The following is a 17,026-nucleotide window of genomic DNA, read 5'->3' as shown; positions in this document are numbered from 1 at the left end:
TATAAATGCTATTGAATTAATTATTTAAGATATACATATTTTGTCTCTTGAAAATACAAATTAATAAACATATGTTCTTAACTAATATTTATAAAAAAATTAATTTACATTTTCCAATTTAGTATATTTTAATTAAATTAATCATAAAAACAAAAAATACATAATTTCTATGAACATCACGAAACATATGTTGACAAAAAGATCAATATTATAAATATAATGTCATAAATTATAAAACATCTGACAAAAAGACAATCTTATCAAGTCTAACTTTAAAAAAAAAAACAGCTTGTAATGTAAAATCTCGAGTCAACACTCATAAAATAAATGAAGTTGAAAATATAATATAAGTTCTAAACTAAAATCAAAAAATTTAGCATACTACACTAATGTCAAATTTCAACACATAACATATATGACTAAAAAGAAAAGGAAAATGTAAGTTCATAACTTTATTCAACAATGAATTTTATTCTAATTTAAAAATTAGAATACGAACAAAATCATACGAATGATTTTCTTTAGAAGATACGAAAAATTGCATGGAATCACATGAAGTAAAAGTTGAGAATAAGAAGGAAATGAAATATAAATAATATTAAAAATATTTAAAAATATTAGAATGATAAGAATCTAAAACAATTTAAAATAATAAAAATAGAAAATACATTAAAACGAAAAAAAATAAAAATAATGAGCTTGTAATTATACTATGTAACTAATTATCAGGAATTCACATCCTTCCCATGTGAACTGGATACGGTAACTACACCCAATAACTTGTTAACCAAATAATTACATGTCCAACCAAACATGACAGAAAATGTAATTACACCAAATTCAATTACAAGGTTAGCTTGTTAATAATTGTTTCATTTTTAATTTTTGAAAATTGGAAGGAAAAATAGAGAATGGGATATAAGATTGAGATATAAATAAATGAGGCATTAATTATGGTTAAAGAAGCTATGTTTTGACTTGTTATACGCGATTTTAGCAGTGCTTGTTACCATAGCATTATTCGCATCTTAGATTTCAACTCTGATCTCATCTGTAAAATTTAAATTTTCATTCAACTTGTTACCAAAATCATAATTTGATGCATTGATTGATCAAAGTTGAGATGCACGGGCACGCACGGTCAGGGTCAAATGCTGGACGTCGTCCGCAAAATGCAAAGGCAGCGGCACAGAGGTTGGCACAGGTAATGGCGTGTCAACAAGCGGATGACGATGATGAGGAAGATGAGCTGTATGAGTATAATCCTGTTGCTCCTTCAACTGCTATTGGGCTTGCTGGTGGAAGGCCTAATAGAAGAAATACTCCCCTGGTAACAGTCTTGTACATGCTTAATTTCTTTGACAAATTAAAGTAAAGTAGCTTTAGTTTTTGTGTTGTTTGTATGTTTTGTATTAGTCAGTTCGTGCATCGATAGAACCACCACAGTCATCGACTACACGTCCAGCAATCCGACCCTCTACATCAACTGACCCTTTGGATCAAAAGGTGAGTACTACTGTTATCTCTTGTATCCAGGTTAGTAAAAACAGAAACAGAAAAGAGATGGTTTGCTTGTTCTGTTTCAGACAGTTCGTACATCATTAGAGGCAGCTGCACGTCCATCATCAATTCGGACAACGTTAGAACCAGCTACTACACGTCCAGCATCAATCCGTCCATCGTCATCTTCAGAGACATTGGACCAGCAGCCTTTGTCAGCTCGTTCAACCACACCTATTAGAACTTCTGGGAGTAAGCTGACATTTCAATCTAGAAACAGTTTGGAACAACCACCATCTGCTCGCACACCTACTACACCTTTGGCTGGCAGTCAAGTTTCAAGTGTCCCGGAACAGCCTCTATCTGCTCGTTCTCTTGCAGCTAATCGCTCCAGTAACTTTGGAGGAAAGCCAATTCCTTCTAGTGTGCCTCTATCACTCAGGCCACCTACAACTGAGGTTCAACCTGAAGCTCGTAAAGATAAAAAGTAATAATGATATATTCTGAATTTGTCATTTCTTAATTTGAATACTACTTCTAAATCTTTTATTTATTCGGTGATTGAGCAGGTTATCAGTTGATTTTGGTACTTTCAAGTACAAGGAACCTCCCATTCAGCCATCTTCTTCTGCTCTACAGGATGAGGTTAGTTCATGACCATAACTTATCAATCAATGCAACTATTTATCAACCTGTAAGTTTAGAGATGAATTTCCTCCATTTCGTTGAGGACTTTTACTAGCTATTTTTCTGACGGTACATAAAGCAAATTCAAGGTGTCACCAGTTACTTCCTATTTTGTCATGTTGAATAAGTGATTGCAGTTTTCTTATCGTAGTACAAGGAAAGTGTACCTATTTTAAGATCCTCTCAGTTCTTCCGATAACTTAATAGACAGAGAATCTCATAATCACCCTATGTCATAACATTAATATTTTGCTTCAGTATTTTGATTTTGTATCTACTCTTTGCTTCTTACGAGTGTACAAGAACTAGATGTAGATTTTTTGTCATATAAAGGTCAAGCTCAATCTGCGTATGTTATTTATGTAGAGGTGAGTATGCTTATGGAAAAGTAAATCTTTCCTTAGTAAACTTAATACTTCTCAATCTGCATATGCAAAATGTGAAAGACAACTTGCATATGAGAAACTCATGGATCATACATAAAAGATAAATGGGTCTTTCAACCAACCTCTGACCCTGAAACCTTTATCTGTAACTTGTGATTTCTTTGAACATGCAATTTTGCTGGCTACAAACCTACCATATCAATTTCTTTCAAGAAATTTAGAATATACTTCTTTTTACAAAAATATTCATCTTTTGTATCTACCAATCTCTATCCCTAAGAAATATTACAACTTCTTTAGATCCTTGATATCAAATTCTTTTGCAATCCACTTCTTCAATCGAGTCATCTCCTCTTTCTAATTTGTCATCTCTTATCATTACTATGTCATCAACTTAAATATTATTAGAGTGAGTTCATGTATTCATGAAGAGGGTGTGATCAGTATCTCTTTGTTGGTAACAGAAAGAGATTATCACTTTGGAGAATTTTGTCAAATGAAGCTCCATGGAACTACTTTAGACTGTATAAGGATTTCTTTGGTCTATAAACCTTTCCCTTCTTTTGTTAGGTCGAAGGAAGCCCTTCTATATACGCATATTCTTCTAAGTCTCCATGAATAAGTGCATTCTTACTTTTCACGTGTTTTAAGTACCAATCATGATCAATTGTACATGACAAAATAGTTTTAATATGTTCACATTTGTAATTGGCGGAAAATGAATCAACTCCATAAGTTTGAGAGAATCTCTGATTAGCACCAATCATTTGAATCATTCAGTTGAGCCATCAACTTTATCTTTCACAGTGAAGACCCATATATAGTCAACCAACTTTTTACCGCCAACTAATCTTTTGTTTGGTATTAAAGTTGCCAAATCTCATATTTTGACGAGACATTTGATCTACAATTACTCAAATCAATTCATGTTGTCAATGAGATTGCAGTAAGTTGTTTATGAAGTCCATATTGATGCTTCCACTCAGGGAGAGTTATATTCTGAGTCATGCCACATGGCCTCTGGTGTTCAATTTTAACTTTTGACAATTCGGACAACTAGCGACAAAATCTGTAATGTCCCTCTTCCTGTCATTCCACCAATAGATATTCCTCATGTCATGGTCTATCGTTGTGGAATCTAGATGAATCGAATACTTGGAATAGTTCTCTTTTACCATAATTCTATCTCTGAGACCATCCACATTCGGAACACAACCTGTTTTGGTATTTCAATATACCATTTCCCCCTTGTTCAAAAGGTATAATGTTTTGCTTATGAACTTATTCCTTTAACTGAAGTAGGATGGGATCATTGTCCTGCTTCTCATAATATTCCATCACTAGGGAGCAATTACTACTATCATATCATGTTGAGTATTAAACACTACACAACCAAAAACTAAAATTAATTAACACAATCAATAATATATTTGATAAATTAATCATGTTAATAACAACTCAATTGAATTGGATGTCATGATGTTTAATTACAATATCAAAGATGTGTTTCAAAATGCAGGTTGACATGCTTCAAGAAGAGAACGAAAGTTTACTGGAAAAGGTATCAACAACTTCCTTGTGATAGAATTAGTTTATCATTTCAATTCATCGCGTTCACGGGATGTGAATCATTTATATATCCTTTCAGCTTCGACTTGCAGAAGAGCGTTGCGAAGAAGCTGAGGCAAGGGCTAGACAGCTTGAGCAGCAGGTTCATTTTTCTCCTTTGCTTTCAGAATCTACCTATGTTGAGAACATTACTTAATTAATCCACTGCTGGCTGACTCGGAATTTTATACAAGGCGTTCAGTTAAAAGTTATAAGTAGACAGAATTTTCTCATTTTTCGTCTTGCTTTTTAGGTTGCTAGTCTTGGGGAAGGTGTGTCAATGGAGGCTCGTCTTATAAGCAGGTAAACGTCATGTTTTGAATCAGTAACTGTTTCCAATTTCCCCCCAAAAAATACCAATTGTATCCGGAAGAGGGGGTACATGTCAAGTATCGGGTTGGGTTCATGACTATTATGGATGTACAATTCAATTTATATTACAAACAAACAAATTTACCCTCATTCTACATTTTCATATTATTTTATTTTTTCTTTTTACAGAAAAGAAGCAGCTCTACAACAAAGAGAGGTACGTATCATACATAGACACTGATGCATTTTTCCTTGTTTCACTTATAACTTCATTGAGTTACTCTCTCACTCCCACAATAAATATCATTTTAGCTTTTAAAAAAAAGTTATTCCAAATAACTGTTAAATTTGTGCTTGTTTTTCAATTATATATACCCTCATACACTATCTTCTTAGAAGTGTTCAATTTTTAAAAGACATTTACTTAACATGGATAGCTTAGTAAACTACATATTATATTTATTAATTTCTAAATGAACGTGATTGTTGTTAAAGTAACATTTATTTTGGCCAGAGAGATTAGTGTTTTCTCATTCATTTCAATTTATGTGATACTGTTTGATTAGGCATGAAAACTTAAGAATGAAATGAAGACTTTTAATATTCTCCCTAGTTCATATTAATTGAAATATTAGATTTTTTTCATAGTTCAAAATAAGTGTATTTTTCGAAGTTTAATAGAATTACTGAGACTTTTTTTCTTAATTACTTCACATTTTTTAGGACACTAATTTAGAAATAATTAAAGAGATAGTAGTAGAAATTAGTATTTAATTTCTGTTCTAAAATATTTTTTAAACATGTATCGTACAATAATAATTCACTTAATATGAACTATAGAGATTAATATTAAACATGAAAAATATATTTGTGCCACAATAAATCTTAAATTTGACTCTCCCCATTAAGTGTTCTCTCAACTTCTCATGTGTATACATAGATCAGTTAGATGAGTGATATTTGTCCAATTCAAGTTTCAAAGATCCAGAGTACATTACCTTAAAAGTATCTTAACTACAAATTAATTAATGTTTTGAGAAAGCAATCGCTATTATTTAGTCCCTCCCAAAAAAAAATGCTACTTTTTATTATAATTAAAAATAATTTTACTTTAAAATATATTTTTTATTCTAAAAAATATATATTTTTCAGCCACATAAATATCTAAGAATTATTTTAAACCACAAGTTTCAAGAGCTTTTTGTTCTTAAACATCGTGTCAAGTTAAATTGTGTCATATAAAATGAGACGACGAGAGAAATTTAATTTACAAATATTATTTTGCAAACAAAAAGATAAAGAAAGTATTGTGTTATCATAAACAAAAAAGGAAGCAATGAAATAGAATTTGCCAAAGTTCAAGAACGGGGCAAAAGGCAGAGGCGGATGGGCTGCACGTGTATTTGTTAATTTTGATAAAATTTATATGTATATATGTTTATCTATCTTGAAAATCTAGAGAAAATAGAATATAATTAACAATGCACCCAAAATGAGCATAGAGTGTTCTTGTGTTGTTGGTACTAGAAGCCTATGAAACCACCTTCGAGATCGTGGTTTGAATCCAACTAGAGCCCTGTTCCATTGTTTTTTTATTTTATATTTAGATTAGAGCTCGTATTTGGTGCAAATGAAGTCTTCAAATTCTGAATTTGCCTCTGTTAATAGGTGTAATGTTTATTTTGTTAGTATGATGGACAACTAAATAATTGTATATATTAATGCAATTATGTATTGTTATAAATTAGTATTATTATATAGATTTGTTGTAGAATCATAAAAATAAATATTGTGATAGAATAGCTGATTTGGAGGGATAGCAAAGCAGATTTAGAGGGATTGAATAACGATTTGTAGAGATAGAATAGTTAATCTCTTGGGATAAAAATGTCGAATATTTAGAAATGTGTAATCTTAATAGTTTATATGTAATGGAAAGACTCTCTCACTTTGAAAGACATTTAATAGAAAATTGACATGGTTTTAGAGCCTTCTCTTGACTGTCTTAGTTCATAGAGTCATCTATGGTTCCTTCTAAAAAAATTAAAAATCTTGATTTTTGTTGATTGTTCGTCAACAATTTGTCTTGACACCTAGGACTTCCATTTTTTGGTCATTGTAGTTGTTCTATTGAGGCATGAATTCACATCACTTTGAATCCTTCAATATTCGTTTCACTAGAAAACAAATATTCTTCTTGGAAGTTTCAATTTCAGTTATTTATCACTGGTAAAGAAGTACAGGGTCATATAGATGGAAGTGGTCGTACTCCTACTGATCTGATCCATATGCTCGGGGTGATGGATGGATTCTAGGGTCAATTGAACCTCTTATTGTTCTTAGTTTCACGCCGTACAAGACAACTAAGGTCATGCGGGATTACTTACAAAGGATTTAAAACCAAGATAATAGTTCAAAACGCTTTCGGTTAGAGTATGAAATTGCTATTACCCTCAACAAGGTCTTTCTGTTTAGGATTGTTTTTCTAGATTTCAGAACTTATGGGCTAAATTTACAGATATTGGCTATGACAAAATACCTACTGAATATTTATGTGATTCAAGAAGTTCATGAGTAAAGCAAGCGAGACCAATTTTTGATGAAATTACTCTCCGACTTTAAGAGTGTTTGATCTAGCTTGATGTCTCCCTCTTTGGATGTTAATTTTAGAGAATTACTTAGTGAAGATCAACGTTCTATCACACAAAACGTTTTCTAGAAAGAAAATGATGTCACTAGTGCATTTGCTTCTCAAGATAAAGGGGAAGGGTGTGATATAACTAGAACTCCATGTTGCAGTTACAAGGAATGTGGTCATATTGCTAGCAATTGTAGCAAAAAATTTTGTAAGCACATTATCAAAGAGTGTCCCACGCGCCCTCAAAATCGTAAGGTCGATGCTTTTCAAGCTGGGATAAAAGGTTCCACCATTCATAACTCATCTTTAGGATAAGTTCTTACTCTTAAAATGGTACAACAAATGATCGTGCCGGCCTTTTCCGCATTTGGATTACAAGGTAATGATGTCATAACTACTTTTTGAATTGTTGATTCAAGTGCTTCCAATCATATGTCCAACTCAACGTGCATGGTAAAGAATATTCGTAAGTATCAAGATCCATCACAAATATAGATTGTCAATGATAGTAATTTATCAATTACCAAGGTTGGGGACATTACTCCAACTTTCAAGAATGATTTTGTTTTAACAAAACTCTCAACTAGTCTTATTTTAGTTGGACAATTGGTACATACCAATTGTGGTGTGAATTTTTCTCGTAAGGTTTTATTGTGTAGAATAAGGTGTCGGATAAAATAATCGTGAAGATGCTTAAAGTTGAATGATTGTCTCATATATACTTTTCTATTCCTCCTGTTCTATCTTTTGCTTTTACTTCTACTGCAAGTAAGGTTGGAGTTTGACATAAGCGTCTAGGACATCCAAATTATGTTGTGTTGTCTTATTTATCAAATTCGAATTTATTGGGAAATAAAAAATATTTTTCAGTTGCTTTCTTTGATTGTTCTACTGTAAATTAGGCAAAATAAAACTCTTTTTTCCTAATTTTCCCAATTATTTATCATGCTCATCTCAAATACTCTGTGACATTCATATATGCTTATAGTCGATTTACATGGGTGTATTTTCTTCGATCTAAATTTGTGGTATTTTCATGTTCAAGACATTTTTGGCTTATAGTGAGACATAATTTTCTACATGAATTGAATTATTAGGATCTGATTCCAGTGGAGAATATATATTTTATGAAACACTTAGAACACTCTTGTCCATATACACCACAACAAATAGAGTTGTTGAGCGTAAAAATCAACATTTTTTAGATGTCAGTCATATTTTATTGACTGAGTCATTTATACCATATTAATACTGGATGGAATCTACTGTTGTCTATTTAATTAATAGACCATCATCTTAATTGAATCTCCATATTTTTTTTAACACCACAATCCTAACTATAGTTATTTTCATATATTTGGCTGTTTTTTTTTTGTATATTTGCCTCTTTCAAAGAGCAATAAAATTTATGTACTATCTACAAAATGTACTTTTATGGGTTATAATACGTCACAAAAAAGTTTTATTTGCATGATCCATGTTGTTTACTTTGAGAATATGTATTTCTTTTCTACTATTGTAGATTCATCTTGTTTATTTGCATGATTCGTGTTATTTGCTGACTTTATCTCACCCTGACACTAATACGCTACCTAAAATTGCACCACAACTAGGATTTGAGAATTCTTCAAGATCCTGTCCTCTTGAACCTACTCGATAATCTACGAGAGTATCTCGTACTCCCAACTGGTACAACTTTTTCTCTACTCTATCCAATATTTCTGTTCCAACTTGTTACTCACAAGCTTTCAACGATGAATGTTGGCATAAAACAATGGAGGAATCTTAAAAAAAATGACACATGAGACATTGTTTCATGTCCTTCAAATGTCCGCTCAGTTTGATGTAAATGAGTTTATTCAATTAAACTTCTTATTGATGAAACTCTTGATCGGTAGAAAGTCTGATTGGTTGTTCTTGGTAACAAACAAAAGTATGGAATGGACTATGAGGAGACTTTTGCACCGTAGCAAAAATGACTACAATGCGGATTATTGTTTTCATTTTTTACTTTGCAAAATTGGTCTCTTTATCAAATGAATGTCAAAACGTTTTTCTTCATGGTGATCTTAAAGAAGATATTTGTATGAAACTTCGACTTGATTTTTTCTCATCGCATATATGCAAGTTGAAGCGGTCTTTGTGTGGATTTAAAAAAGCTCCTAGAGCTTAGTTTGATAAGTTTTAGTCTAATTTGTTACCGTTTTCATTTGAGTAGAGCAAACATGACTCATCTTGTTTCTTCGGAATACATCTACAGATGTTGTTCTTCCTTTGGTGTATGTGGATGATATTATTATCACATAAAATGATTCTTTACTAACTACTAGCCACCAACAACATCTTAAATATTCTTTTCATAAGAAACATCTTAGTACTCTTACATATTTCTTAGGTTTGGAAGTTCATAATGATGTATCAGGTTTGCTTCTAAATAAACACAAATATACTCATGAACTGATTCCTTTATCTAATCTTCAAGATTCCTCATTCATAGATGCTCCATTGAAATTGAATGTGGAGTATTGTAATGAGGAAGACGATCTTTTTATATATCCAACTATATTTTGACAATTAGTTGGGAGACTAAATTACCTTACTAGTACTCGGCCTAATATCTCTTTTCCAGTTCAACAAGTTAGTGAATTTATGCAAACTCCCCATCATCTCCACTTTGGTGGTTGTTCATCGCATCATTCAGTATATTTTAGGAACATCTACTCATGGATTGCTCTTTCCAAGTGGTTCTTCTATTCGTCTTAATGTTTTTAATTATCTAATTGGGCAGGATGTCCTAATACTTATCATTCATTCATTGATTGGTGCATGTTTTGTGAGAGTCGTTGATATTTTGAAAGAGTAAAAGCAAGATCGTGTGTCAAAATCTTCAACAGAGGTTGAATATTGATCCATGTGTATTACTTGCTCCGAAGTTATATGGCTTCGTGGATTACTTGCTCAGACTGGATTTTCTAAATCTCTTCCTACTCCCTACGGTGACAATAAAAATGCTATTTAGATTGCTACTAATCTAGTTTTTGTGAGAGGACCAAACACATCGAAGTGGTTTGCTATTATTTACGAGAAGTTGTAGATAAAGGAGTCATTACTCTTCCACATGTATCCAACGATCTTGAAATAACTAATGCGTTTACAAAATCTATGGCACGACAACGCGATCAGCTTCTAGTAGGCATTTTGATGCTTCTTGATTCACCAACATCAATTTGAGGGGTGATATTGTTAGCATGATTAACAACTGAATACTTGTATATATTAATGTAATTATATAGTGCTATAAATTAGTCTCATTATATAGATTTGTCGTTGAATTATAGAAATAAATATTGTGATAGAATAATTGATTTGGAGGGATAGCAAAGCAGATTTAGGGGTAATGAATAGCAGATTTGTGAACTAGAATAACTGACATTTAAGGATAATATGACGGATCTTTAGAAATTATAATTTTTTCACTCTCTAAACTCTCACTTTGAAAAACATTCAGCAGAAAATTGACATATTTGAATCGAAAATGGACAGGCTGCTCTAAAAGTTGCAGCACAAAGTCATGGTGGAAAGGGTGACGAGCTTGCAGCACTTCGGGCAGAAGCTGAGGTATATATACATATGTATATACTTATTATTGGTATAGATACAATATATAAGCTGTTAATTTTTTGTTTTGCAACTATGTATGTTATAGTCTCTGCGAACTATGAGCAGAAGAATGATACTGAGTGAAGAGGAGATGGTATGTAATTATTTAGTGTCCAAATTCCTATTGTTATTTAATTTTGTTTTTGCATACTTATGTAATTCACAGTTTGATACTTTAGGAAGAGGTTGTTCTCAAGAGGTGTTGGCTTGCACGTTATTGGACTTTATGCCAAACTTATGGCATTCACTCTGATATAGCTGCAGCTAAACAAGAATACTGGTCATCCCTAGCTCCTTTACCATTGGAAGTTGTGTTGGAGGCAGGACAAAAAGCTAAAGATGACAACTCATCAGGTGAGATTATTACTCTTTTCGTCCAATAATAGTAGTTTAGTATATTTCTTGAGTTTCATTTTGTGTGAGGCAATTTTGATTCGGTATATAGTTTAAAAAAGAAATGAAGATTTTTAAATCTTATGTTCCAAATATATGAGGAAATTTTTTATAGATTAAATCATTTCATGAAGGGTAAAATAATTATTTTATATTTAAATTGTTAGTTAATATAAAAATATGTCATTCTTTTCGAATTGACTAAAAAGCAAAGTAAGTAACATAAAATTGACACTAAGGGAGTACTATTTTGGAAAGTTCAACAATACTTGTCCACTTTATGAAATCAATGGATAATTTTGCACTTAGATCCTAATTTACCCTTATCATTTATTATAGCCATTTCCTTATTATTATTCTTCTATTTAAAGTTTTTAAGAGGTGCATCAAGTCAATATTGGACAATTATTATTAAATAGAGAAAATATTATTCTCTTATCATAAACTAGAGATAATAAGGAGAAGTCTGATCGGGAACAAGTTATCTCAGGATTAGTTATTTCGGAATTATTATCCTGGGATAATCTATCCCACCATGTATATGAGATTACTTATCCCACCACTATAACATAAAATGGGATAAGATATCTCAAATGTGACGACCAAATAAGATATCAAAATTTAATCTCAGGAATATTTTTTAATCTCAGAAATATTTTTTTATCTCATGGATCATGACTATTTATTCTTATCCTTCACACCAAATGACCGCTTAAAATATTAATTTATAGTTTACAACGATGGAGAAGATAGAGAAACAATTGGCAATGATTTGAATGAACTTTCCGGAGATAAGAATGTGGAGAGCATGCTACTAGTGGATAAAGCTCTTCGAGAACTCACATCACTCAAGGTACATTTTTACACCATTTCAAATATCTACTAGAGGCATTCAAACTTTTTTATATTAAGATAACTATGATAACTTTAGTTGTACATACATGAAATATTTAAATTTGTATAAATTGAACAAACAAACACATTTGTTCTACATGACACCTTACATAATAATTTTGGATTTCTACATGGCATTCTACGTGTATTATGTCATGTAGGACATGTGTATATACTTGATCAATTTTATATAAATTCAAGTGTCTATTTATGCATTTCAAAATTAGAGAACAGAGTTGTCTGTTGAAGTTAAACTAAAAATCATGTTTATGTATTATGTCAATATATAATGTGAATAGTGTGGAACAAGTGCAAAGTTGTAACATGTGTATATTCATCATTTAATAAAAGGTAGATGGAGCAGTATCCCTTGCAATGGCCCAACAAAGGCGCCCAACTTCACTGAGAGCTACAGGTAACAAAAATCATATTTCTCAATTTGTCATATCAATATTAATTTTTGTTGACTTGTTATGGCTGCAGATGACATGATCAGGCTACCAATTGAAGGACAGGGCTTTACAGAATCATATGGTGAGTTTATTAAGTCACTGTCAGTTACCAAACTCAACGTTTTAGGTTAGGTTAATTCACAAAACTTAAGCAATTCTAATTATAAGACATGTGCGTGATTGGACAACTTTGTTAGAATTTGTGCGTCCACAGCAAATCAATGGACCAGGTCCCTTGACACACAAAAATGTAATAGCTGTAAGCAAATTCAGTTTAATGACGCAAGGAGTTTTATGTGAAAACCTCCTTGCTCAAGGAATTAAAATCACAACCTGTCTCATAGGATTTTCAAAATCGTTTCCCTAATTTTCACAAGCAAAAGAAAACCGGTTACACAAAACGCGAGAAAAAGTTTTTAATCTCACTATCAAGCAATAGCTCTATTGCTTGATGAGCCTAAGTAGATATTATTCCACCCACTAAGCTATTACACTAGACAACTTAGGATTTTCTAAGCAATCTTACAGACTGCCCACTAAACCATCAACCTACTAATGATTTAGAATTTTCTAAGCAACACACAGGTTGCCCACTAAATTAGTTTAACTAACTAACTTAGAATTTCCAGATCAAACCACACTGATTCCTTTATAGTTTTAGGATCAAAACATAATGTAAGATAGGAAGAAAGTATTTCTAAATAAATACACACTATGTTCGCTTGAGCTTGAGTTGTTTGGAATATTTCTTCTTCTTGATTTTCCAAGACTTTGCAAGAGTTCTTGAATGTCCTTTTTCAAGTTGCAAAGATTGAGTGAAGTGTATGAAGATGTTGTCCTTGTATAGAAAGGTCGCTCTCCTTAAACCCATGCCATTGGTTAAGATTTATGACGTTTCTGACGCTGTCGGAACTTGTGCACCAACTATTTGTACTTTCTCTAGCTGGCAGTCAAAAAGCAGTTTGAGCTGAGAACCAGGTACCTTCATAAGGTCCCTGTGTTTTGTCAAATCATCAAAACTTCAAATAACATTTTCCCCCTTTTTGATGATGACAAACTATACTCCAGACTTCAAGACAACATCACACACTATCACAATTTTTATTGTTCCCCCTGAATTGCTTGTCCATACACCTGAAATGAAGAAAACTCACAAAACCAGAGACCAGCTGTAACACACACCAACACACCAATGTTGTTCCCCTGAAGCACACATTTCCCCATTCTCCCAGAATCACCCACACATAAAATTCCCCCTTTTGGCATCATAAAAAAGAGACACAGCAAAACCAATATTTTCAATAATACAGTCAGGTAAGATCATAGCCTTTAGGCAATCAAGCATAAAAGAGTCTATTTGACAATAGACATTGGCAAGAAAAAAATAGGAATAAGATTAATAGAAATCCAGAATTAACATTCAATACATTAAAATTAAACTAGGATTCAAAATACTTGGTAGAAAAGCCACACAAAAGACATACAGGGAGATTATAGGATAGACTATGAAGGAGGAGCCTTGTGGGAAAGGGACTGAATGATAAGAGTAAGTCGAGCATTAACACCATCATTGTCCTTGATGCTTTCTCTTGTAAAACAACAATCTTGGCCCTCAGTTCTGCATTTTCCTGCTTCAGTTCTTGAACTATAGAGGTACCAGGTCTCTCAGTCTGCGCCTTGAGTAGCTCAACCTTAAGAATAACAATTTCTGCATCCTTACTACTCAACCTCATAGTCATCTCTTCCACCTCACGCTTCAGTTGATCCTGGTCTTCAACAAGTTGAGCCAATTTGCTTTTAAGATTTCCCTTCCATTCTATGCATTCACATTCAACCAAAGTAGACTCGAAGAAAGATTGCTTCACATTACCAACTTTTCCAACATAAAGAGAAATGTTAAAGTGTTTGAATACTTCTGTTTAAAAGTATCCATAACCCATACCATGCTTTCCTTTCCGCTCAATGACAATTTTGTATATGTGTTCAAGCATAAGTCCTAGAAGATCCAGTGATTCAAATTTGCACAACGACTCCATGATAAATAAATCAGCATAAGCTGCTAAAGTTCCTCTTTTCAGTTCTTGGAAGGAGGATTTTGTTGACAAACTCAAATACCAAATGGTATTCACTCTTCATCAATTTCTTGAATAGTCCAGCACATCGGTTAGTAGGAAGCTTAGAACAAATCTTTACAAAATCCACTGAACAAGCCTTTCTAACTACGGACCTGATACCTCCTCGAGGTACTCCAAGAATTGTTCCCAGTAGGTCTTCATCAAGATGAACATCAATGTTTTTCACTCTGGTATGTATACTACCATCTTCCTGAAATGAAATATTGTAATAGAATTCATGGACCTCTTCCCCATGAAGAACGGGAGACTTAAAGTCAAATAAATGCATCCATGATTGAATCTCTAAGATATCATGAAGAGAGTCCATTCCAGGTTGATTAACAATGTTCATGTCAAACACCCTACCAACCAAGACAGTTTGCTTACTCAAATTATCAACAATTTCTTGCTTGTTGACCAACCCTTCATCCATATACACATGAGGACCAGGTCCTTGTTCAGGCTTCTTAGTTCCTCTTGCAGATGTCTTTCTCTTCTTTTTTCCTTTCCCTGCCACCTTTGTGGGTTTCATTTTTTCAGACTTATTTTGTACACTTTGTTTCATTTTTCCTGAATTTTTCTTACCAGATCCCCCTTCAGACTCTCCTCGAGAGACTTTCCACCACAACAGAAGAAGGCATTTGGAATTTTGACACTCTGAGGGTTCTTGCACTTCGATTTTTGGTTGTGGATTTTGCATTGGCTTTCATAGAATCAACTAGCATTTTCTTCGAGTCGGATCTGTTAAACGGTCTTCGTATAGAATCACCTTCAATTACCTTTTCCTTTCCCTTTTTAGAGACATTTCTCATCTCTCTTCTGAAGCAACCACTGAATAGGACGATTGTTACCCTTTGTGTCATAAGAGTCGGAGGAAGGATATCTCCTAAAGTCTGGAGTTTTGTCAAAAACAGGTTGGGTTTATCTGATGTCGTTATTCAAGGGGGGATTTCACACTCCTCTAGTCTGGCTTCTTCTCTCATCAAAGTGAGACTCTCAATAACCAGTTCTTCTCTCGCAGCCAAGATATTTGACTCAAATGTCTTGATCTCTGGTAAGTCACCCTCAAAAATGGTATCTGATAGCATTTCTAGATAGGGACCAAGTCCAAGAAGAAGACTAGGACTATTTAGATCGATAGAATGAAAGGGGTTTTGAGGATTATCTAAAGAAGGACTGATTTCGGAGGTTGTTGGAACTTTGGATTTTGAATCTAAAGATGATGGAGTGTAAAAAGATACTGGGTCAATCTTACTCAGAGATGCGAGCATCTTCTTTAATGAAGATGATGGTTCTGACATGCTTATCAGTCAAGGAGAGAAGAAGAGTAAAGGATCAACAACATAGAGAAAAGAGAGAGAGAGAGTATTTTAGGGTTTTCAGAAGAGAAATCACAATCAAGTATGAAGAGGTTTACGAAAGAGAAGGGATGTATAAAAAGAAGTGAAATTGTGTTAGGTCCCTATGATTTGACGCGTCGCTTGGAGTTCAAGTGATGGGACTAACGATCAGAATGACCGATGACTGACACGTGGCTATATCAACGGTCTCTTTAAGCCAGTTTAAAATTAATGTAAAGAAAGCTAACTTCAGTAGGGACCAGGTCCCTTAATGCAACTTAAGCACCATTCCTGAATGGTTCTGGCCATGTTTTTGCTTTTGCCAATATTTTATGAATGTATACCTGCAATAGGTACAACATTGATCTAACTGAGACAAATTATTAATAAAGAGGATACATGTACTACAAATTTTATCCACCAAGGAAATTTCATGCTTGAATGATTTTGAGATCAATTTGAATTCACTATGCCCAACTTCAAACTGTTACTCTCAAACTGATCTTTGCTGAGAGCCTTGGTGAAGATGTCTGCAATTTGTTCCTCTGTTGGGCAGTAGGTCAGCACAATATTTCCTTTTTCAACATTATCTCTCAGGAAATGATGTCTCACATCAATGTGCTTGGTTCCCTTATGGTGAACAGGATTATTTCCCATACTTACAGCACTTGAATTATCATATATAAGAGGTATTGACTTGATGCTTACTCCGAAGTCCTCTAAATGTTGCTTAATCCACAACAGTTGTTAACAACATGCAGTCATTGCTACATATTCGACTTCAACTGTTGAAAGAGCCACTGAATTTTGTTTCTTCGTTCCCCAGGAAATAAGAGAGGATCCAAGGAAATGTGCCATTCCTGAAGTGCTCTTCCTGTCTACTTGATATCCTGCAAAATCAGCATCTGCAAAGCCTACAAAGTCAAAAGATTCACCAACTAGATAGAAAAGGACCATGTCCCCTATTTTCTTCAAGTATCTCAGAATCCGTTTGCCAGCCTTTAAATGTGAATCTCTAGGACATGTTTGGAATATAGCACAC

At 33.3% G+C, this 17,026-nt stretch overlaps 1 protein-coding gene across 2 annotated transcripts in view; it reads left to right on the top strand.

Moving 5' to 3' along the window:
* The first annotated feature begins 919 nt into the window (after positions 1-919).
* The window catches only part of LOC101260484 (coiled-coil domain-containing protein SCD2-like), a 39,423-nt gene continuing 23,316 nt past the window's right edge, over positions 920-17,026 (top strand). For both annotated transcript variants that reach the window (XM_069290518.1, XM_010328985.4), the window contains exons 1-14: positions 920-1,330; positions 1,417-1,506; positions 1,587-1,987; positions 2,070-2,145; positions 4,093-4,134; positions 4,222-4,284; positions 4,435-4,484; positions 4,683-4,710; positions 10,675-10,749; positions 10,838-10,885; positions 10,971-11,145; positions 11,916-12,037; positions 12,430-12,493; positions 12,562-12,612. In XM_069290518.1, the coding sequence (XP_069146619.1) occupies positions 1,124-1,330; positions 1,417-1,506; positions 1,587-1,987; positions 2,070-2,145; positions 4,093-4,134; positions 4,222-4,284; positions 4,435-4,484; positions 4,683-4,710; positions 10,675-10,749; positions 10,838-10,885; positions 10,971-11,145; positions 11,916-12,037; positions 12,430-12,493; positions 12,562-12,612 (1,492 nt within the window). In that variant the 5' untranslated portion in view covers positions 920-1,123. The remainder of the gene's footprint in view (positions 1,331-1,416; positions 1,507-1,586; positions 1,988-2,069; positions 2,146-4,092; positions 4,135-4,221; positions 4,285-4,434; positions 4,485-4,682; positions 4,711-10,674; positions 10,750-10,837; positions 10,886-10,970; positions 11,146-11,915; positions 12,038-12,429; positions 12,494-12,561; positions 12,613-17,026) is intronic.

This window comes from Solanum lycopersicum, chromosome 10 (genome assembly GCF_036512215.1).
Source record: "Solanum lycopersicum chromosome 10, SLM_r2.1".
NCBI classification, from domain to species: domain Eukaryota; kingdom Viridiplantae; phylum Streptophyta; class Magnoliopsida; order Solanales; family Solanaceae; genus Solanum; species Solanum lycopersicum.
This window is presented reverse-complemented; position numbering and strand designations above follow the sequence as displayed.